Below are 24,700 nucleotides of genomic sequence, written 5' to 3'. Positions count from 1 at the left end.
TACATAGCAACAAGTCTTTAAATTAGCTGAGACTAATTTATGGGATTGACTCTATATTGCAGAAATTAAATAAAGCCTTGTGTAAATATTAAAAAAAAAAACAACCCAAACTCCTACCTCTCAAGGACTTGACTGCCCCCTTACTCCATGCTCAAATAGGTTTATTTTTTGTTGGAAAGTTGGAGTGTCAAACTGCATTTTCTAGCCTGATACCAACAAAGGTATTAAATCTTCATAAATGTCACAGTATATTAACGTGCTCAACTGTTACTTACTTAGAATGCTATCTTTGACACATGAAGTACATATCCACAAATCACTCCCAATTCCTCCTTCCTGCCCAATTTCCAAGGTAATGCATTTGTTCTGACTCCAAAGTTCTTGACCAGATCCCCCACATTCCTAATAGGTGTAGGTGTAACTGAAATTTCGAGTTCCAGAATTAAAGATACAACTTTTCTCTTTATTTTGTAGATCCTGCCTCCCCCTCCCTCCCCTCAGCCTTTACCTAACAAATTCTGGCAAAAAGCTACCTATCTGTATTATCTGGAGTGATGTTTTGGATACTATTATTGATCTTTTTATTCATTTAAAAAAAAACAAACCCAAATTTGTCTCATAAGGAAACAGGAGATTTGTCCCAGTAGCATCAAAGGCTACTTTTCTATTGGCATTACTGATGAACTTTAAGTTATTAATACCTGAGATTTACAAAGAACTTTTAAGATTTATCAAAGCCCTTAACATCCATGGTCTCATTAGATTCACGGCAATGAGTGAATAATCCATTAATGAAAGAAAAAAGCATTTAAGTGCTAACTCTAGGCCAAGCACTGTGCTATATGTATTGTATTGCAGTCACAAATTCAAAACCAAACCAAACCAAACCTGAGATGGTCCTTGCCCTCAAGAAGCTTACACTCTAATTGGTTAGAGAACATAGAAAAGATAGTTAAGCTACAGGGTACATGGAAAAATTCATAAATCCTAAGGATTAGGTTGGATAACAAGGTCTGGGAGTACTTAAAATATAGTATATTAAAAGTGTGTGTGTAGGGGGCAGCTAGGTGGAGCAGTGGATAAAGCACTGGCCCTGGATTCAGGAGTACCTGAGTTCAAATCCGGCCTCAAACACTCAACACTTACTAGCTGTGTGACCCTGGGCAAATCACTTAACCCTCACAGCCCTGCAAAAAAAAAAAAAAAAAAAGTGTGTGTGTGTGTGTGTGTGTGTGTGTGAGTGTGTGTGTGTGTGTACGTATGTATGTGTATATATATATTCAAATTCGACCTCAGACACTTGACACTTACTATCTCTGTGACCCTGGGCAAATCATTTAACCTTCATTGCCCTGCACAAAAAACAAAACAAAAAAGGGTATGTGTATATTTATTTGTGTGTATGTATGGGGGAGGGTGTACCTGACCATTCTCATATTTCTTTTTTCTTTAATTGTTTTCCTTTTTGATAATAAATTAAGATAAGGGAACTTTGTATTCTTTTTTTTTAATTAAATTAAATTTATTTTAAATTTTTTTTAGTGAGGCAATTGGGGTTAAGTGACTTGCCCAGGGTCACACAGCTAGTAAGTGTTAAGTGTCTGAGGCCGGATTTGAACTCAGGTACTCCTGATTCCAGGGCTGGTGCTCTATCCACTGAGCCACCTAGCTGCCCCGGAACTTTGTATTCTTGCTGCTCCTTGGCAAGAATTTGTTGTAGTGAGGAAAATCTGGATCAAATATATCAAATGCTTGTGGATCTGAATTAGTTGTCAGGTGGTGAAATAAAACACTTTGGGATCATCAAAATCCTTTCCAAATTTCATTAATAACTTCAGGAAAGAGAGGTACTATATGGTACCTCAGAGTCAGGAAGACCTGAGCCAAAGTCTTACCTATGAAACATACCAACTGGTATGTCACTCTCAGGCCTTAGGCAATTTTCTAAGGTTATAAGTTAAAGAGAAGGTGCTGACCTGCATTGGTTGAGGGCACTTTCTTATCTGGGGGTTCTCTACACCAATGAAATCACAAGGCTAAAATGAAGTATAGTGGGAAGAACAATGGATACTGAATCATGAGTGTTAGGTTCAAGGCCCAGCTCTGATACTTGTTAGTTGTGTGACCTAGGTGAACCTCTTTTAGCTTCAGTGTTGTTTTTTTCTAGCACAAACTATTTTATAATTGAGGAAACCAAGGTCTGGAGGGTGAAAAAATTGTACTATCTACCTCAAAAGGTTGCCAAGTGGAAAGCACTTTGTAAAACCGAAAACACTATAGAAATGAATTGTGGTTACAGCTACAGCTACATCTCAGATTCAATCCTGACGTCATTCTGAAGGTTGAACATTTAGTGATCAGCCTCATTTTACAGGGTGGAATTTCAACACAGAAAGCTTATCTCAGAACTCTTTTTTACTAAACCCGTCCTGGTAGCCTGAGGTGCTAATATCCATACACAGTTTATTAGGGGGTAAATTATAGAACATGACCAGAACTGACAGGGTTCATAGAGCAGGAGAAATATTACCAAGTAATCTAGCATTCCTTCCTCTATTCCACTTTAAAGTATTTGTGGAAGAAACTGGGAAAGAATTTGAGCAAATGTGTTTGACCTACAGATAGAGGCTTTAATACCTTTAGCTTCCACTAGGTACTTTAACCATTTCACAGCTAAAGGAAACCTTTAGCTTTTTGTTTTCTTTTTTGAGTTCAGAGACTGCAGAATATCAAAATGGCATCCTCACCACATAGCATAATCATATGAAAGCATCTTTATTCATACTTCTCATTAAGAAACTGGCTAGCTTCCTTTTTTTCAACACATATAAATGTCTACATTGTATACCACATTAAGATCTTCAGATTATTTTCCTTAAATAATATTTTTGTTATAATTCTATCATATATTTTTAAAAATTTAACAATATTATTAACAGAGGCAGAATTCTCTAGTACAATTACAAGTAGGATGTGCTCAAATAAATTAACGTTAACATTGTGTTTATACCATTCAGATAGTCTGATCCTCCCCTTTGAAATGAAATTGAGACCATTGCTTTAAGGGTGAAAGTGTACAGTCTTTCATATATACAGAAACCTGGATTTTATAACTCATTCATAACTTGTATTAAATTGCCCCAACACACACACACACACACACGTGCACACATAGCACAGGCACACACACATGCACGCACACACACACACATTTTGGGGGGGTATTTGTGTTTCCCATGGTCAGCTGGATAAAAAATAATTTTCAGAAAGGCCAAAGACTGAATATTTCTACCATCCCCACACTAATAGCATAGTTTTTTCCACGTTTAACAGTTTGAAGTAGCAGCAAAATGTTGAGTAGCTTCAGTAGTAGACATTTTCCAGTATTGGATTTTGAATGCACAGTAAACAAGTCAGAGAGACAAGGTGACATAGTATCAATTCACAAACTGCATCTAACACTAATAAATAAATCCGAGAAACTGAGAATATGAAATCTCAGAATCTAAGTTTAAAGTTTATAAGTAAAATAAAAAAGAAAAAAAATGTCATCTGGTTTACATATTTAAGTACAAACCAGAAAGAGGAGATGAAAGGGAAAGGCAGGAAGGGAGGCTTGGGACACAATTCTCAAAAATATTAACATCTGAAGGCATTAAAAACAAATAAACAATGTTAGACTTAGCATGCCTTGTTCTTTAGCTGAAATATTACCACTTGCATGTATATTATATTAGGCCTTGCATGTATATTATATTTAGTGACTAAACATTCGCTATTTGCCAATATCGCTGGCATTCTTTCAAGGGTTTCTACTCCCTGAATCAAAAATCCGCCCTTTTAAAATCATCCTCTTCCCACTGATGTTTTATGGTGGCAAATCTTGGAACACCATATCAGAGGAATCAAAATGGTGGACAACTCACAGGGCACATTGCAACGATGATCCGTGTATAAAAGGTGGTGTGAAATAGAACACTGAGGGTATGTGTGACAGGAAAAGAGTGTGGGCCCATCTATCATGTACGTGAGGCTGAGAGATAACAGATGAGCTGGTATACTAAGCAGAACAACAGTATTCACAAAATGTTAAAAACAAAAAACAAACAACCACCAAAAACCTAGAGAAAGGCTTTTAGTGCATTGGGTAGGATCCTCTACAGAAGACATAAACACAGATAAAAAAGTGATCGGGGTAAGCAAGCATGGAGGGAGTACCGAAAAAAAGAGATCACAGATCCACTTACAAATGGACAAGAGAGTTAATCCTCTAATTGTTCCGACTCTTGCTAGGAGCCCTAAAGCGCTCCCTAAAACGCTTCACCTTTAGTATTTTTTTTTCAAACAAAATACCTGATAAGCCTAAAATAACCAATGCTACTTAGTTTTTGAATGATCAGCAAAACGATGGCTACCAGGGTTATTTTGGCTGCCTGGAGGAAAGTCTTTTAAAGGTAAGTTAAGACAGAGGTCATGAGTTCCACTTGAACCTTTCTTTCCCTTTTGATTTTTCTCCATTGGATAACAGCAGCAAACAGCAGACCACTGACGTTTCTCTCCACACATATGCGTATGAACGGTATTACACACAACCGCATGCATGCGCAGCTACGTGTTCCTATATACAAGATGCTTTTTTTTTTTCTTTCTAAGGAAATTTAAAGTGCCAGAGTTCAAAGGGTTCTCATTCTCTTCTTACAGCCTCTCTGTGGATCCATCTTGCTGATTCTAATCAGATGCATCTTGCTCCCACGGCGGGTGTTTCTTGGGAAATGGTGGACAGTCACGTTAGCTAGAATCCAGTGGTTGAACCAGACCATCTTTGTAGACACGAAGGATAGCTTCACACACAAACTTGTACTGGCTCTGTGGAAGAGGGAAAAGAGTGAGGAAGCATCTGCAAAGTTGAGCATTTGCACAGAACTGACTTAACCACTGGACGGTGTGCTGAAAAGGCTGTTATGGAAACTTTTCCTGCTGGGAAGATCTTAGAATCAGAGAAATGGGGGTTGGTTCTGGAATGAAGAAACCTGTTCGCTGGGTGATTATCAGGTTGACTTGAGGCCCATTCTGAGGTCTGTTCTAAGCCCCGGTGCTCTGTAAAAGGAAGGGACAACTTGCCTTCTATTGTAACTTGCTTTTATAGGCCATGTCTTCTAAAAAGGCCAAGAAAAGTCAGTCTATATACATCTCCCCCAACCCCATCGAAGTGTGTAGGTATCCATTACAATTATTTGATTATTAATAAAATATTATTAATTAAAATGATTATTATGCCTGAAAATGATCCCCAAGTCAAAACTACAAATTTTCTATCTCCATTTTCTTTTTTCTCTCTTTCTTTCTTTATTTTTTGCAGGACAATAGGGATTAAGTGACTTGTCCAGGGTCACACAGCTAGCAAATGTCAAGTGTCTGAGGCCAGATTTGAACTCAGGTTCTCCTGAATCCAAGGCCGGTGCTTTCTCCACTGCGCCACCTGGTTGCCCCATCTCCATTTTCTTAAGAATTGTAGAAGACTATGGAGTGTTAGAGACAGAAGCAGTCTTGGAGGGCTGGCTAACACAAACTTCCCCCTTTACATATGGGGAAACTGAGGACCAGAAAGGTTCTTAGTATTACATAACCCATGATGTAACAATAGTGCACATTTATATTGTGCTTTAAAGTTTACAAAGCTCTTTCCACATGACAACCATGTGAAACAGCTGATACAAATATTAGTATTTCCACTTTGTATATGAGAAACCAGAGAGCTTAGAGAGTGGTTAAAGTGGCTTACCCAATTCTGTCAAGTTGGTTACTGACAAAACTCAGACTAGGAGCTAGAAGGTACCTCACACTCCCTTATTCCCTTAATCCAAGGAGGATTAAGCAAGTTTCTAAGAGAAATCTGAAATCAGGCCCCCTCTGTACCTGGAAGCTCCATCTTTTGACTCCCAGTCTAAGTGGGCTAAACAACCACCATGTGTAAAGAGCATGGCAGGAGAGCTGGTTTCATGGGAGAACAGGGTAGCAGTCCATAGATGGTATCCAAAGGCAGAAGTAAAAAGAATCAAAGTAGCAGAAGCACCAGAGTTAATCAGAACATGCTTTACAGTAAGTCAGCGTTCCAGTACCTATACATGTGCAAGCACCATACTAGTCTGCACTCACAATACATCCCCTTCAGTGTTCTGTCTCTGAGAGGTACCAAAGGATAGTGAGAGACTGTGCTTCCCTTTCCTCACAACAAAACATTAGGGATTTGCCCTAAATACCTCTTTCTCTTCAAAAATGATTTATAGCTCCATCCTCTATTAATTTTTCTAAACCATTTTTTATTCTATTTTCAGCCAGTAACACTACAGGAGGGTATGTTGTAAAAGTTGTTTATTAATTATGTCAAGGATTTCTTTATAAAAGAAAAAAATGATTTAAAAAAGAAATCGCTTTTTTCTCACTTAAAAGTATCTCATTCCAACTTGAAAGGGTACCTGCCCCCTTGGAATCCGGAGACCTTGGAGTTAGTCCTTGGCTCTGGTCAAGTCAAAACTACTCTATATTTTTGTTTTCTCGCCTGTAAAATGGACCAAAAAATACTATCTTTCCTACCGATCTGAGGATTGAATTAGATAATTAGATAATGTAGGCCTTCTGAAGAGGTGGAGAAAAATGCATCTATGTACCTGTGCATCTGTCTGAGTGTGTTTGTATGTGTGCAAACTATCAAGTGTCTCTCATGTAAGCCACTGTGTCTGCTGATGGAAATAGGGATTAATGCCTAAATGGTGTCATTAGAGAAATAAGCCCCAGGCAGACAGACAATGTGCAATAGCACTGTATGCAGGGAGTTTCCAGGCATAACTGCAAAGGACTCTGGTAGAACTTGAGAAACAGGGAAGATGAACACCCAGGCAAATATTCCAATGACCTTCAAGGCATGTGCTATGCTTATCTTCCTGTGAGGCCTGGTCCTCATTATGCATCTGTTATGAAAATAAGCTCTCTGTTAGGGAACAATGTGAAAGAGCCAGAGGAACGTCTCTCATACACAGACCAGCTTGGCGATACAGTGGATTGAACTCTGGATTTGGAGTCTGGAAGACCCGAATTCAAATCTGCCCTCAGGCACTTAGCTGTGGACAAGTCATTTAACTTCTATTTGGCCCAGTTTCCTCTTCTGTAAAATAGCAACTACCTTTCAGGGTGGTTGTTGTGAGGATCAAATATAACAATAATTGTAAAGTGCTTTAGCAAAGTGTCTGGCACAAAGTTACATAAATGTTAATAATAAAAATGTTATTATTACCACTCTGGATTACTAGGGAGAATAAAGGCAGGATTGAGAAAATAATAAGAGAAAGAAAACAGGAGGATTTTTTTTTTGTAGACTGGGTCTCCTTTTCTATCTCTTCCAGGCTGGTAGTGTGTCCACTCCCAAGCTGGTTTCCAGTGTGGATGAGTATGGAAGCTCCCACCTGCTCAATGTCTGACCTGAGCTGGTTCACCCCTCCTCAGTCTCTCTGATTCGCCTGCCCCACCTCCTCCCCTTCTGAGGGCCAACTATATTGGTGCTAGAGTTAATGAAGACGCTGGATCAACATCAGGCCTCCTGTAGTTCAGAACCCTTGAGCTCAAGTGATCTACCAGCCCCAGCCTTCCCGGGAGCAGGGATTAAAGGTCTGTATCATGAAAATGATTTTGAAGAGACAGAAGGGGCTGAAATGTGTCATGAGGTTGGCAAGAACCTGACAGAAGAAGGAAAGTTACATAGCAGGTATGAAGTATTGATTTTTTTTTTATAAAAAAATGACATATAAAAAGAACTGAGATGTAGGATACCATAATGGCTAGGACACTGGCCTCAGGGTCAGAAGCCTGGGTTCGTGGCCTGTCCCTGACACGTACTAGCTGTGGGAGCCTGGCTGGGCACGTCATGTAACCTCTCAGTGCTCCAGGCAACTTTCTGAGGCTATAATTTTCGGAGCAGTTGCTGTATTGCATTAGTAATGGAACACCGCTCAGTGGGTCCTAAAATTCCATGTACAGTTAAAAAATATTTATATACATATTAGGGAGAGGAGAAGGGCTAGAAAGAGAGGGAGAGAGGGAAGAGAAGAAAGAGAAAAGGAGAGGAGAGAGGGAGGGAAGGAGAGAGGAGGGAGGGAGGAAGAAGAGAAGGGTGAGAGAGAAACAGAGAATTAGAGAATTTGATGCTAAATCAAATCTAAATTTTGAAATTTGGCCTCTTTTTGGTAGATCAGGACAAGGCACTGCAGAGAGAAGTCTAGGATTCAAATGCTGGCACAGACATTTAATAGCTGTGTGACCCCAGGCAAGTCTCTTTGTCCCTCTAGGTTCTGGTTTCTCTCCTGTAAAAATAATGCGGTTGGCCTCGATAATCTCTAAAATTCTGTGATTCTCAGATGCCTACACCTCATGGGGTTGTTGTGAGGAACGGGCTTTGCGAATCCAGAAGCTCTGTGTGGCCCCGGGCCTTCCCTGGGCCTTAGCTTTCTTACTCGATGGTTTCTAAGGTCCCTTCCTGACTCAAGGCTATGATCCTACAATCAAATACATTATTCATTCAACAAATAGTTACTAAATGGTTCACCCCTGGGAACCATTGTGCTGGGAGGAGAAGCAAAGTTTGCATGAGATACAGCTCCTGGCCTCATGGAGCTTACTTACAAACTGTTATCATCACTAGATTGCATTTGATTTGCAATTAGGATATGTTAGAATTGAGGCAAAGAGGTCGAGTGTCTTGCCCAGGGTCACACATCCAGTGTGTTTCATGCTGCATCTGAACTTGGATCTTCCTGATTCTAGGCCCAGCACTCTATATCCACTGTGCTAGCTAGCTGCCCAGGGAAATCTGAAGAAAAAAAAAATCACCTTAGGATACAACCTGTTTTTAAATTGGGACTGCTTGCTTTCCATGATGTTCCTGGAGAAGAAAGACTGGGAGAGCCTCCAAGATACAGGCTCAGACTACTTAAGCTAGTTGGGACCAGTTATTATCACTCCTGTTACTACCACTTCTGACAAGCTGACCAGGTCAGGGCAATTCCTTAGTCCCCTCACATTGACTACAGAGGTTAGGTCTCTTCACCTTGCTTTCCTGGGGGCATAAGAGCTGGTTAGAGCAGCCTGAGCTCAATTTTAACTAGGTGAATCCTAAATCTTGCAGGCCGAGAATTCCCCGGTGAAAATGATCCTGTGATTTTACTGTGAAACCACAGGGATTTTCAACATTGTAATAACTTGGTTTGGCTATGATGACACAGGTGGCCACAATAAGACAACCCTGGGTCAGGGATTCCTAACACTGATTCTGATTGATCAGAGGTTATCTCCCCTGAGGGGGAGCACACCCTTGCTCATGTCTCAGTCATCTATTCTTCTTTCCCCCTCCTGCATTCTAGGTCCCTCATACTGACTGTCTTATTGATTGTCAGTAAGCAAGAGTATACTCTGTTGAGCGCATGTGGACCTGCTGAGTATTATTATACCTGCTGAGAAAGTATTCTGTCAGATGCCTGTAGGTAGAACAGGAGGGTGCATTTTTCTCAGCCTTGAAATGCTTGCATTCCCCACACTGACCAGTAATCTGCAACTTTTATAAGATGCCTTTCATTCAAAGTGTTTTACCAAGAGAGTTTAGTGTTACAGGGTCATGGGGAACATCACAGCTCAGCAGGGACCTTAGAGGAACCCTATTTCTTTTTTTTTTTTTTACACAGGGCAATGAGGGTTAAGTGACTTGCCTAGGGTCACAAAGCTAGTGTCAAGTGTCTGAGGTAGGATTTGAACTCAGGTCCTCCTGAATCCAGGGCCAGTGCTTTATCCACTGCACCACCTAGCTGCCCCCTAGGACCCCTATTTCAAAGGCCTCATTCTCCAGATGAATCCATCAAGGCCTGGATGGATACTGTCCTGAGAGCACAGAGCTCACACGGCAGGCATAGTTTCTGAAGAAACTTGCTTACCAGAACAAAACGTGTGGTAATGACATTTTAAAAGGGAGATAAAGATTTAAAGCTATTTCAAGCATTTTCTATTCACTCCCAGTTTATCAGGACAGTCACGTCACTATATCCTATACATTCAAGTCTGAACTCATCTGTTTATAAAGTACATGCCATGTACAAGTTCCAAGAACATCGTTATAGGAACAACAGCTACTTCCTTTCCCTGTTCTCTCTAATTTCAATCACTTCATGAATAAATGAATCTATCTATTAGCGGCAAAACACTGAAAGATATGATCTAAACTCTTTGTAGAGAAGCCAATATTCTAAGCTGCCTTTATCACAGAAGCTAAATTACAAACGGAACAGGGAGACAATTATATTTAATTGCAGGGCTCAAGTGAATAACCATTAGGCTAAAGAAATGGTTAACTATTCCTGCACTATCTTAACACACAAAACGGTAGTCAAGTGGGGGCTCTGTGCGTGTGCATGTGTGCGTGTGCGTGTGCGTGTGTGTGTGTGTGTGTGTGTAAAAGTCTTTTTTTTTTAAAGTGAGGCAACTGGGGTTAAGTGACTTGCCCAGGGTCACACAGCTAGTAAGTGTCAAGGGTCTGAGGCCAGATTTGAACTCAGGCCCTCCTGAATCCAGGGCCAGTGCTTTATCCACTGTGCCACCTAGCTGCCCCGTGTGTAAGTCTTTTTTTTTTTTTTAAGTGAGGCAATTGAGGTTAAGTGACTTGCTCAGGGTCACACAGCTAGTAAGTGTTAAGTGTCTGAGGCCGGATTTGAACTCAGGTACTCCTGATTCCAGGGCCGGTGCTCTATCCACTGCGCCACCTAGCTGCCCCTTTTAAAGATCACAGTTTCTGCGTCTTTTCACTAGTATAGTTTTGGATGAGCTAAGATGATCCTGGTATTTTATGGGAACAAGGGGTGGCCAAATTTACTCCCAGAGGCATAGCCTTTTCTACTTAGGCAAGGTCTGACCTTAAAACAAGTTAGACGAACACTATGAAAAGGAATATTGTGGCTGCCCTGAGGATGAGGGAATGTATTGAAAGAGAATAACAGAGTTTTCATTCCACCTACCAACTATACCTCTGGTGGAGAGCAGAATATATAAGGAAGTGGCAATGCATACAGTCTGCAATTAATAAATGCTCATCCAATGAATGTGCTGAATTCACATATCACTTGGAATTAATGCTTAATGAAGATGATGCATTAATCCACAGAAATTAAAATTAAACTGGTAGGTAAAATGAAAGCCCACTGAATAAGACACTGACACTATTAATTACCTTTGAAGATAGTGAATAAAATAGATGTTTTTACAGAGATTTTAACTTATCAAACATTTAGCATGAAAATATTTTAGCAAGGGCTCCACAGGATCTGGAATTAGGTTAGTATTTTAACTCACTGATGTCTGCACCATCATAGCACGCTGGTCTCTCATTTTTCGGATAATATCCAATGGATAAAGAGGCTGGCTTCTTTCAATTAAACACATGGCTGTTTCCATAGTGACCAACACACCAGTTCGACCTATTCCAGCACTGAAAAATGAAACAAGGCAAGCAACAGCACATTAGGAAGACAGGTTTGGACTTGGAATCACCTGGCATGCCATGGCTTAGATGCCACACCATTCTAAAGGAAAAAAAAAATAACCCCTACGAATCAGGATGTACGTTGTAGAATGGATTCTTTTTCAGGTTCAAGTTGAACTAATGGTCCTTAGGGTTCCTTTCCATTATGAGATTCTATGAGACAACTCTATTGAGTATGTGTTCATAGCATATACTCAATGAGGGCATTTCCAGTTATTTGGGGACTCTAATTTTATATATTATGTACATGACTCATAACAATTGATGCAAATTCTAATAACATTTATAAAAACTGACTTTAAAATTATTGGGGGTTTTGGAGAAAATACTCTAATTTACTCAACTGGAGTCAAGTGGTCTAATTGGAATATTTTAGGTGTTTTTCTTTTTGGGGGGCGGGGCCATGGGGGTTAAGTGACTTGCCCAGGGTCACACAGCTAGTATCAAGTGTCTGAGGCCGGATTTGAACTCAGGCACTCCTGAATCCAGGGCCGGTGCTTTATCTACTGCGCCACCTAGCTACCCCCAATATTTTCGTTTTTAAGAAAAAATGAACATTAAAGATTAACTTTTTATGGTTTAATTTGCCTTTTGTAAACTAGACAAATATCACCCCCGCAACTTCCTTACACATGTAATTGTCCATCAGATTAAAGAATTAAAGCATGTAGATGATAGAAAATTTTTTCATGGTGGTAAATTATGCTAGGGAATATTTTTATTTTCCATCTAATGATCCTTATGCCTTCACATGAATCACAAGGCTTTGGATTTTGCAGTTTTAAAAATCTTGTTAAGTACCTTTTCACATTTCAATTTATTATTTATTTTTAGCATCCTTTTCTTTTTTAATTTTTGACTTTTATGAGAAGGCAAGCAAGATGATATCAATTATACATAGGAAATCACGCAACACATTTCTATGTTAGCCATATTTACAAAAAATCCAAGAAAAATAAAGTGAGAAAATTATACTTCAATTTGTACTCAGAGTTCATCTGTTTTCTCTTTGGAGGTAGATAGCACTTTTTCATCATGAGTCCTTGGGAACTGTCTTGAATCATTGTATTTATCAGAGTAGCCAAGCCTGTCACAGTTGATCAACATTACGACACTGCTGTTCTTGTGTACAATGATCTTCCAGTTCTTCTCACTTCTCACTTTACTTTGCATCAGTTCACCCTGGGTCTTGCTGGGTTTTTCTGAAACTACCCCCATGTCATTTCTTATAGTGTAATAGTATTCCATCACAATCATATGCCACAACTTGTTCAGCTATTTCCCAATTGATGAGCAGTCCCTTGATTTCTAATTCTTTATCACCACAAAGAGAGGTGCTATAAATATTTTTTTACATATAGGTCCTTTTCCTTTTCCTTTGATCTCTTTGGGATTCAGATCTAGTAGTGGTATTACTGGGTCAAAAGGCACGCACCGTTTTATAGCCCTTTGGGCATAGCCCCAAATTGTTTTCCAGAATGGCTGGACCAGTTAAGTACATGTCTTACTATGATTCACGATTAACACCATAAACTGAACATCCGCCTACAGACTTCCCCTTCCTTCACCCCTCCCACCCCCAATAAAAATTTGTCTTAAACTACATACCTGCAGTGAACTAAGATGGGTTCATTCTCCACTCTCATTGCCCTCATATAGGTTACAAATTCCAAAAAGTCTGATGAATCCTCAGGAACCCCATGATCAGGCCAAGCAACATACTGGAGATGAGTAACTGTGTGTTCTTCCCCTGTCTGCAGTGGGAAAATATGTACTTTACTTCAGACACCAGAAAGATGAAGTGACTTATCTATGGTCATATAGCCAATCTACATCAGAAGCACTACCTGAACCTAGGTCTTTCCAACTCCAAGGTTACTCCTCTATCTAATTCATCATGTTGTTTCTCAGCATTTTTCATAGGTCTTCTAAATAGAATCAATATGACATAATGTACAGAGAGCCAGCCCTGAAGCCATGAAGATCTAGAGTCATGTCTTGCCTCTGATACGTTCTAGCTGTGTGTGACTGTGGGCAAATCATTTAATCTCTGAGTGTTCTAGGCAACTCTAAGATTATAAATTGGGAAGAAGGTGCCAACTTGCCTTGGTGGACAATTTCCTGCCCTGGGAGTTTCTTACTAATGAAACCTCAGGTCCACTCCCCATAACTGGCCCTTCTATAGTTTCAGAATCCATTTAGAGGCTTGATTTAATGTTCTTTTTGAGGGAAACGCAGAAGAGCTCAGTCAACTTCCTGGCTTCTCTCTGCCATCTTGGCAAACTGGCCCTTCTAAACAGAAGAGACACTGAAACCGTCCCTAGCTATATAACTCAATATCAATAGCTGTGATTAGTCATTAAATATTTAATGAGTTGAAGCACGTAGTACCTATGGGTGATGTAGAGATGAAGCCACAGCCACCTGTTTGAAGAAGCTTCCACTCTGACTTGGGGGTGGGGTGGAAGTGCAAAATGAGTACACACAGAATGGCAGAGAACAGTCAGATCCCGGGTTAATTAGTACTAGACTAATGAGAAGAGCAGCAGCAGGATTCATGGGGAAGGGGAGATTCCACCTGGACCTCTTGAATGGGTAGGATTTGGAGGGGAACATTTAAAGCACCCCTGCCTATGTAAGAACGAGCACAGGAATGACATTTTTGGCCATGCCAACTCTACTAAGTGAAGGAAGAGCTAGGAACTGCTTTGGTGGGTGGGCAATCTGAGGTACTGACACTTTTAGCATTCGTCACGCAGTAACTTGAATGCAGGTCTTCCAAGTCCCATGCCATACTGGCTCCCTAGATTACTGTCAAACCCTTTGAATACTTGTAGAAGCCTATCATGCCTGCCAAAGCCTTTTCTTAGAAGTTCCTTCACCTGATCCTTGCACGGCTTGGTTTTATCATCTTGCTTATTACCCATGTTAATGTCCTTCTTAAAACATGATGGCCAGAACTGAAAACACGACCCCAGCTGTGGTCTAACCAGCGTAGGCTAGAGTAGGACTATCTTCTCCCTCACTGTAATTTCATTAATACAGTCTAAGATCCTATTCTAGACTTTTTGGTGGCCATACCATGCTGCTGAGGGCAGCTAGGAGGTGCAGTGGATAGAACTCTGAGCCTGGGGACAGCAAGACCAGAGTTCAAATCCAGTCTCAAACATGTACTAACTGTGTGACCCTGGGCAAGTCACTTAACCATGTGACCTCTGTTTCTTCATCTGTAAATTGATCTGGAGAAGGAAATGGTAAACCACTCCAATATCTTTGTCAAGAAAACCCCAAAAGGGGTCACAAAGTCACAACTGAAACAATCAAACAACTACCACCACACTGCTGACTTGTACTGAGCTTGTAACCCATTATATGATCGAATGACTTAACATTTATAAAAAGCCCTTTGCACAGTGCCTAGCGCATAGTTGGCACTTATATAAAAGCTTATTCCCTTCACCCCCTGCCAGATATTTTTCACATTAGTTACGTGTAAGTCACTAGTCACCTCTTTCCAATTTTCTAAGACAAAGGCACACAGCAGACCACTGCTCACCTATGTGGCTCCATAAGATAAGACAAATGGTCCTTATACAGTGACCCTTCAAGGCACACACATAATTCAGGACGAACTTGCTGGGTATCCTCTCAGGTAATCAATCAGCCAACGAGCATTTACTGAAGGTCTGTTATGTGTCAGATACTGTGCAAAGCATGGCAGATATAAAGAAAAGGAAAACATGGCCTCTGCCTCTAAGAGTTCACATTCTAGTAGGGGTGTCAGAGAAGGAAGGGAAGCCCCTTCCCACTCGTATGGCTCTGTTGTTTGAGAAAGCAATTCGCTTACCACTGCGGAAACTCCTATTTAAATAGTCTAACCAGACCCATGGGGTGAACTTGCCAAATGCTGTTTCTTGGAGTGCTCATTCCCTAGTTTACTGTTTCCTCTCCCTACATGCTGTGGATGAATACAGGATGTATCGTTATCCTTTATTAAATTTAATTTTGTGAGTTTCATCTCAGTGGGATCTTTCCAAATCCTAATTCTGCTATCCAACATACCAGCTACCCCATTCAGCTTTGTGTCACCTGCAGATCTGATAAACAATGCTTATTAAATTTGCAGATGACAGACCATTTAGGCATAATGATAGAGACCACCTTCCAAGTCAATGGCTATCCATTAATCAACAGTCCTTAAGTAGTGTCATTCACAAGGCTACAAATCTGTACAGATTGTAATAACACCAAAATGAAGCATGGCACAGTGCATAGAACCCTGGAGTCAGAGTTAGAAAGACTTGAGTTTGAATCTCAACCTGCAGCTACTGGATAGAGTGCTTGGTCTAGAGTCAGACACTTACTAGCTGTGTGATCCTGGGCAAGTCACTTAACCTTGTTTGCCTCAGTTTCCTCATCTGTAAAATGAGTTGAGAAGGAAATGGCAAACCACTTTGGTATCTTTGCCAAGAAAACCACAAAGGGGTCTTGAAGAGTGAAAATGACTAAGCAATAATAGCAAATACTTATTAGTTGTATAACCACAGGTGAATCGCCTAACTTATCTCTCAGTTTTTTTACCTGTAAATTGGGGATAATAATAATACTTGTAGTATCTACCTGACAGGGTTTTTGTGAGAATCAAATGAATCGGGTGTATAAAGTGTTTTGTAAACTTTATAAATGTCAATTATTGTTATCATTTAGGCATAAGTCCATCTTGTTCATAAGAATATCATGAAGAATTGTTGGATAGGTTAAGATGCCACCCTAATTTGCAAACAAAACACCTATCTGTTGACACTACCACTTGTACTAATAATTTAATTAAATAGAGTCTCTTCCTATATATCTTCTTGATGAAGTCCGATCCAAATTTCTTATAGTAAGATCATTTCCTAAGCCATGGATGAGATGTCAAATTTTATCTGCTATTTTTCCACAGATCACTGTGAGGACAGCTAGGTCTCAAATCCTGTGAAGTGGCTGCCATATATTTGAATTCATGTCATTTCAAGTTATCATTATGTACAATATGGTAACTCATTCCAACCCTATGCAGGATTTGAATAATGCAATCACTTTGTGGGATCCAGTTACCTTCTCCATTAGGCTGGGGTGCCTTGTTTGTAGAGCCAGGTTAACAAGCACTACAAATCTATATCTCTGTAAGAAGCTAGATATCTCTAGAATAAGTAACCAGTCTAGTGCTTTTTTGAAGGGAAAAAATTCATAAGGGACCTTAAAGCCTAGAATCAATGATAATGATGGGAAAAAATTATCCTCCCTTCCAAGTCAATAAACCTATTCTACTGTAAATACCCTCATCCCTTCTTTGTGGAGTAACTGCAAAGTGGAACACACTTTTGTTTTATGTTAAAGCTTAAATGAGAAATTTCTTTCAGGAGCCAACAACCTTCCACCAATGCACTATTCGTTTTGTTTTTGCCCTGCAGGCATCTGTCCTCTCTGTAGTCGTGCTGCCAGGTAGTGCTGGACAGGGAAGTTATTACCTGCATCTCTGTGAACTGGCTCATCAAGTATGGAACTAGCTGCAAGGCTCCTTCAGGGGGCTTAAGGGATTTGGGGGGGGGCCCATAATTCTGTGATATCCCCTGACATGTCTCAGATTCCCTGGGTGCCTTGTTGGTTCAGGTCTTACTGGACTATCTAGAATAAGGGGTTCTTAACCTTTTTTGGTCTTAGACCCCTTTGGAAGCCTAGGGAGCCCCTTCTCAGAATAATTTTTTAAAACCCCATAAAATAAAATATGTAGGATTACAAAGGAAAAAAAAAGGTTAAAAAAATTAAAGTGTATTTTTTTTTACCCATCCAAGTTGATAGAACTTCTGAAATTTATCCTAGGATCCCTTTTGTTTCTCACACCCTAGATTAAGAAACCACTGATATAGATCAGTGGTATTGGACGCAAATGGGAACAGATCCCAGAGAGTGACATATTGACCACAAACCACAAACCACCATTAACTATTTCTCAATTACATTTCTTTCTGGTTCAGGTGGCACTTGGGTGGGCCACAGGCCTTGAACTTGACAGATCTGACGTAGAATATCCAAGGGTAGTGTGTTAAGTACTTAGAATTAGGAACTTTTAACTCTGTGAAGGGTTGGTATGAGAGCTAACTGATGGACAATAGAGAGCTCCTGGGAGTGATTTAACAATAACACAAACTCACATTTATAGGTCATTTTATACAAAGTGTTTTTCTTACAGCAAACCTATGAGTTAGGGAGTATAAGTATTATTATTCCTATTTTGAAGATTAAAAAAAACTGAGGTTAGTTAAGTGAGTTGTATATGGTAGGTGTTAGGGGCAGGATTCAGATCCAGGTTTCTAGATTCCAAGTCAGTAACTTTCTACTATGCCTCACTCGGAAATGATTTATCAGAACAAAACCTTTTGAGATGGTATATATAAAGTTTATCAACATTTAAAGCACTGCATAAAGTAGGCTATTTGATTTAAATAGAAATATTTGAAATCTATATAGTGCATGTTGGAGCTTCTGTTTACACAGATACATATCCACACAAAGTTTATACATCCTCAAAATTCCATTTTAAGGTCCAAGTAAGGATCAGTTCTTTAATCTTTTGTTGTTTAGTTGTTTCAGTTGTGTTTGACCCTTTGTGACCCATTTTGGGGTTTTCTTGGCAAAGATACTGGAGTGGTTTGTTGTTTCCTTCTCCAGCTTATTTTACAGATGAGGAAACTGAGGCAAACAGTGTTAAGTGACTTGCCCAGGATTACCCAGCTAGTAAGTGTCTGAGGCTGGATTTGAAGTCAGGAAGATGAGTCTTCCTGACTTTAGTCCAGTACCCTATCCAGTGTGCCGCCTAGCTGTCCCATACTTTATTCTAGAGAAGATAAAAATCATTCATTCATTCATTCCTTGTCACAAATAAGCTAGTGGGAAATAAGAGGAGGCACTGAGTTATTGTCCTCTATACCAAATGTATTGTAAGGCCTGTCAATTCTTACCTCAATTTTTGTGACCAGCATTTCTCTGAAAACATAAGCGATGGTGCAAACTTCTGACTGACATTTGATACGAAAGTTCCCATATTCCATGACATCTGGTGGGTCGGGCCAGTACTGATGACATTTGGTCTACAAAAACAACAAAGGAACGAGTTACCTTTAATGCATTTTTCAAATGACTCAAATACTTTTTATAAATTATAATGCATATACAACCTATAAGATATCACCTTCATCAGTAAAAAGAAGGGAATGGGCTATATAACTGTTATTGTCTCTTCCATCTTTAAATCTACAACTCCCTACTGTGTGCATAGCACTGGCTTAAGTATAGATGAGAGAGAGAAAATAATTGCAGGATTTTGCCATCTCGGGGCCGCATCACCTTGAAAATCCAGAACCCCAAAACTCTTCTATGACTCCAATCTTCTGTACTTCCACCTTTCCTACTCACACAATCTATTCTTTTGGCCTAAAGTCCCTTAACGCAGTCCTATTTTCCCATCTTTCTCCCTGATGCTGGCTTCACTTGCCTCTCAATATCTAGCCTTGACTCCATGGTCAGCCATTAGAGTGTTCCATGGGTGTTTACCTTTACTAGTACAATCCTTCAATGCACTGACCGACCTTTCATCAATATCAGCTATAAATATCATCCCTAGGTCGTTCTTAACTATTTCTGTTCCTGTTGATGAGACTGCTCTTTATTCATTTGTCCTTTAAAGTCCAACTCAAATGCCATTTTCTCCATAGTCTTTCCTGATCTCATTCTCCATCCCTGTCTTCTCTGCCCCAGTTGCCAGTGACCTTCTCCCCTTGATTTGAATGATGCCTTCCCCTCCATTCCAAGGTACTTGGCATGGAATATTATATATTGTGGAAAGCTGTGTTGTCTTAGCCACATACTAATTTTCTATCTTTCCTAGGTGCCTAGCACAGAGGTTTGTGCAGAGTTGTTCTTTAATCAGTATTTGTTGAATTGGAGGCTCTGGAGAACAAGCCAGTGATCAGAAACACCTGCCTGGATCCTATGGGGTTGGTTCTCAGACAAGTAAGCGACAGGAGGAGCCTGATGACTTTGCTGATGCTACGAATCCTACACCTTGTTTAGAGGGGCTTTTGTCACTCACTACTTGACAGGCCACAAGAATTTACATTAAACTAGACAAGACTGCACCTGGGGATTACAATGGTTATGATTTACAGTTACAACTGTTTCTGCCAAAGATTCTTGGTCCTTGGGTTAGTTCAAACTCTCAGCATTTGATGAAACTCCAAGAGGAAGTTTAACTACAGAAGAATAGCTGTTACATTTTAGACATTTCTCTTACAGTGGATTTTACTGCTCTTGTCTATGAAATAAAATAGCATAAGCTTTTCTACCACCACCAATATTATTTAACTATTCTTTGGAGTCAGGAAGACTTATCTTCCTGAGTTCAAATCCGACCTTAGACACTTAGTAGCTATTTGCCCCATGGCAAGTTACTTAAGCCCATTTGCCTCAGTTTCCTCATCTGTCAAATGAGCTGGATAAAGAAATGGCAAACCATTGCAGTATCTTTGTCAAGAAAACCCCAAAAGGAGTCACAAAGAGTCAGACATGTCTTTTTTTTTGGTTTGTTTTTAATGAGGCAATTGGGGTTAAGTGACTTGCCCAGGGTCACACAGCTAGTAAGTGTTAAGTGTCTGAGGCCAGATTTGAACTCAGGTACTCCTAACTCCAGGGCTGGTGCTCTATCCACTGCCCTACCTAGCTGCCTCTAGACATGTCTTAAATGACTGAATAACAACAACAACAACTCTTGATATGAATTTTTTGGAGCTCAAGTGAAAAGGAAGCAAAATGTAAACAGACACCCTACCTATGGATATGATTATTTTAAATTCTGATTAGAGTAGGGGAAATATTCTACCTATCTGATAAGAAATAAAAATCCTTATTTACTAGGTTGGGGAAAAGAAAGAAAGAAAAGAGAGTAATTTCTTAAATACACAAAACCCCCAAAACCATAACAAATGAGGTAAAGGTTTTCCCCTTTCCAGCTTTCACTACTGGAGTGGCAAGACTTATGGGAAGGAATAAAGAATAATGATTGTAAAGAATCAGTAATCATGGATGTCAGAAACCTTACAAAGTAGGAGGAACTAACAAAAGAATGTAACAGTACTCTGCATATGGAGCTAACAGCTGAAGCATTAAAATGAAAGGTATTTTATAGGATTTAAAGCCCTAAGTGACCATAGGCCATCTATTCTAATTCCCCTTCATTTTGCATATGAAACAATTGAGGCCCAATGAAGTCAAGTGACTTGTCCAATACAGTAAAGAGCAGAAGATTTGAACCTAGATCCTGACCCCAATACTTCTTTCTATACACCATGTTATTTAACAAAACTCTGACAAAACCTCAAAATAATAATAGTCTCTATGTGACAGCCCCCAAATACTCTGGAAGTAAAAAAGGTGGGATGAGTAAGCTGGTGTTCATCAAAATATAGAAATAAAGATGCTTACCCGTCCTCGTTCTGTGAGTGTGGTCAGCATGATGATAACTGTTAACTTATGATCCCAGACTGCTTGCCAAAAGTGCACACAGGTATGTGGAAGGGGGCCTTGTGTGGCAATGTATCGGTTCACAATATTTGTAGGAGGAATTTCCATCTAGTAAGAGATACAATTCATTAAAATTTGTCCTAGCTACAATATAAACATGAAATTGGATTTCATACACTCTCACTCAGTTGACATCATGGACAATATGATTTTTTTTTGGTAAGATGAGAATGGTATAAATCAACGTTAGCGTACAGAAAAATGAATCATTAAAAAAACCTCAACAATGAAAGTGCTGTTTCATCAATTATAATCTTCATTACTCTAGCAAGAAAATCTTCAAAAGGAAGCTGGGTAACACTAAAAAGACAGTACAAAGCAAAGTACTAGAAGCTATTTTAATGAGCTTCTTGGATGTGATTTGAGCATGGTACATAGGAAGAGCACTGAATTAAAAACAAAAGCAACCTAGACTGAAGTTGTCTATTTACTATATGAGCTTGATCAAGTCATTTACCTTTCTAGATCTGTTTCATCACCTCCAAAAATGGAACTAAGGATACTTAACACTAATGACTTCATAGACAGTCAAACGAGACAGTGTGTGCAAAGTACTCTGTAAGTTAAAGGGCTATAGAAAGATAATCTGTTATTATTATCTTTGTAATAAGCTATTAATTATGTGTGGCCTCTTTGGGCCATCTGCCTCCTCTTCTCCCATACCTCTTAAAGGATTTTGTTTTTACTTTACAAAGCATTTTATATTTCATCTCTACTGGAAAGATAACCACACCCATTTGTAACAACAAAGCAATTTGCTTTTTGTTAGCTATAATTATTATCTAGATAATCTTGATATCAGCTTGGCATTCAGTCTAGTTGCCAGAGATCACTCATCATAATGGCTCTCTAAATGTCCTATTTCGAATCTTATTCTAACCATTTCCTTCCCTTCTTGAATTATGTGTATTTTCCTTATGAGAACATTTGGAATCCATTCAGACCACATTGTAGCTTGAAGTTGGCACCATGATGCTTTTGTGTTTGGAAGGGAATGGTGATGGTGATTCTCAATAGGAGAAGGGAATAAGCATTTATGTAATGCCTATTCTGTGTCAGGTACTGTGGTAAGTGCTTTACAACCACCGATCAAAGCAGCGACCAAGCATGATTCCAGAAGCCCAATGATGATGGTTATCCAACTCTTAGCAAAGAGTTGAGGGATCCTAGCTATAGAATGAGGAATAGAATTTTACAAGGCCAACGTGGGGAATATGTTTTCTTGATTATGAATATTTCTTACAAATGTTTTATTACTTTTTCCAGTAGGGTGGGGAGAGGAGGAGGGAGAGAAAATAAATGCTTGTTAAAGAAAAACCCTAAGTTTTTTATTTAACAATGAATTTTTTCCTACTTGAATTCTCATTTCTTTTCTAATTCTTTCTTCTAGTGCTCTTATTTCATTTATAATTTTATTTTTTAACTCTTTCATCATTCTGTTCAGGATCCTAGTTGACTTTATGGCCAAACTGGGCTTTGTTTAAGGCTTTGTAGATGTTGTAATGATTCTCTTTTTCTGGGTTTGTGTCTTGAGCGTGTTGTGGGCATATATGTATGTGTACACACATACATCTATACATATACAGATATAAATATATGTTGTACGTGTATACATGTATAGATATATGTGTATACATACATACACATACACACATATATAAAATCAAATGGCAGTATCTTATTTATTTATTGTTTTAGGCCCTTTTCCTAAATTTGAACTTTCTCTTAGGTACAAGCTATATCTGCTTGTGGATGACCTGGGGAATTGTGGTTGCTTTTTTCTGAGTATTATGGATTATGTTCTTCAAGAATCTCAGAGGTGGCTCAAGACCAGCAAGTTGAACACTTTCATTTCCCTAATAGGTCTGATCTAGACCTCAGTCTGATCACTGCCCTCCCAGTCTAGGTTTTGCAGACTCCAAACCCTAGTACATCATCTGAGTAACTCAGATACAGTAATCTTACCCTTCAGTGGAGGTCCAATAGACAGCTCTTAGCCCCAGTCCCAGCCTCACCCAGTTCTAGCTGCAAATTTCCACATCTTTACAGTGACCAAACTGTAAGGGACCCTCAAGTCTTCGCTGGTCCATAACCTTAGCCTCTAGCCCCATCTGTACTAGAAGGCCAAGGATAAAAGGGATGGATGTGATTGTGGACACGTCCTTGTAATGATTTAGTCTCCAGTTTAGCCTCCAATATGTTCTGGAAGGCTCTTCACCAGTTTTCCTGGCTAGATTCCCTCTCTAGCCTGCAGACTGCCTCCCTGTGTTGATGTAGGCTGAAAATGGAACAACAGTAGCTCTTCCTTTTGTTTCCCATTCATCATTTGCTCTAGTAACTCTTTTGGGAGTGATCTGGGCTTCGTCCTGCTTCTCATCTTTGTGCCTGATCCTCTTAGTTTTCTTTAAGAGAGGTTTACATGCCCCACAGAATGTTATAAACTTAATAGTCCTTCAAAATGGATACATGATTTAGATATAAAGGGTGACACCATGGGCAAATTAGGGGAGCAAGGAGTAGTTTCCCTATCAGGGCTATGGATAAGGGAAGAATTTACGACTAAAAAAGAGAGAGAACTGCAAGATACAAAATGGATAATTTTGATTATATTAAATCTAAAAGTTTTTGCACAAATAGAAGCAATGTAGCCAAGATTAGAAGGAAAGCAGAAAGCTGGGAAAACATTTTTTATAGCAAATGTCTTTGATAAAGGCCTCATTTCTCAAATATACAGAGCATTCTCCAATTGATAAATGGTCAGAGGATGTAAACAGGCAGTTTTCAGATGAAGCTATAGTCATATAAAAATGCTGTAAATCACTATTGATTAGAGAAATGCAAATTAAAATATCTGAGTTACCACTTCACACCTATTAGACTGCCTAATATGGAAGAAAAGGAAAATAATAAATGTTGGAGGAAATATGGGAAAATTGGGATGCCATACACTGTTGGTATAGTTGTGAACTGATCCAACCATTCTAGAGAGTAATTTTAAAGGGCTATAAAACTGCATATCACTACTAGGTCTATATCTCAAAGAGATTTTTTTAAAGGGAAAAGGACCTATTTGCACAAAAATATTTATAGAAGATCTTTTTGTGGTGGCAAAGAATTAGAAATTGAGAGGATGCCCATCAATTGAGGAATGGCTGAACAAGCTGTGGTATGTGATTATAATGTGATACTATTGGGCTATAAGAAATGACGAGCAGGATTATTTCAGAAAAATCTGGAAAGACTTAGATGAACTGATGGAATGAAGTGAGCAGAACCAGGAGAATACTGTACACAGTAACATCAATAGTGTATGATGATCAACTGTGAATAACTTAGCTATTCTCAGCAATACAATGATCTAAGCGATTGCAAAGGACTTATGATGAAAAACGCTATCTACCTCCAAAGGGGGAAAAAAACTGATGGAGTCTGAATGCAGATTGAAGCATACTACTTTTCACTTTATTTTGTGTGTGTGTGTTTTCTTTTACAACATGACTAGGGCAG

General features: G+C 39.3%; 1 protein-coding gene across 4 annotated transcripts in view; it reads right to left on the bottom strand.

The window, feature by feature from the left end:
* Positions 1-2,616: 2,616 nt before the first annotated feature.
* PTPN3 (protein tyrosine phosphatase non-receptor type 3) overlaps positions 2,617-24,700 on the bottom strand; it is a 237,245-nt gene continuing 215,161 nt past the window's right edge. Inside the window, exons 23-27 of one of the 4 annotated variants that reach the window (XM_043979052.1) lie at positions 21,095-21,241; positions 18,577-18,705; positions 13,181-13,326; positions 11,383-11,518; positions 2,617-4,866 (exon numbers count right to left, since the gene is read on the bottom strand). In XM_043979052.1, coding sequence (XP_043834987.1) covers positions 4,789-4,866; positions 11,383-11,518; positions 13,181-13,326; positions 18,577-18,705; positions 21,095-21,241 — 636 coding nt within the window. In that variant the 3' untranslated portion in view covers positions 2,617-4,788. The remainder of the gene's footprint in view (positions 4,867-11,382; positions 11,519-13,180; positions 13,327-18,576; positions 18,706-21,094; positions 21,242-24,700) is intronic. The other 3 variants (XM_043979053.1, XM_043979054.1, XM_043979055.1) reach the window with 3 other exon arrangements.

This window comes from Dromiciops gliroides, chromosome 1, assembly GCF_019393635.1.
Source record: "Dromiciops gliroides isolate mDroGli1 chromosome 1, mDroGli1.pri, whole genome shotgun sequence".
Classification (NCBI taxonomy): domain Eukaryota; kingdom Metazoa; phylum Chordata; class Mammalia; order Microbiotheria; family Microbiotheriidae; genus Dromiciops; species Dromiciops gliroides.
This window is presented reverse-complemented; position numbering and strand designations above follow the sequence as displayed.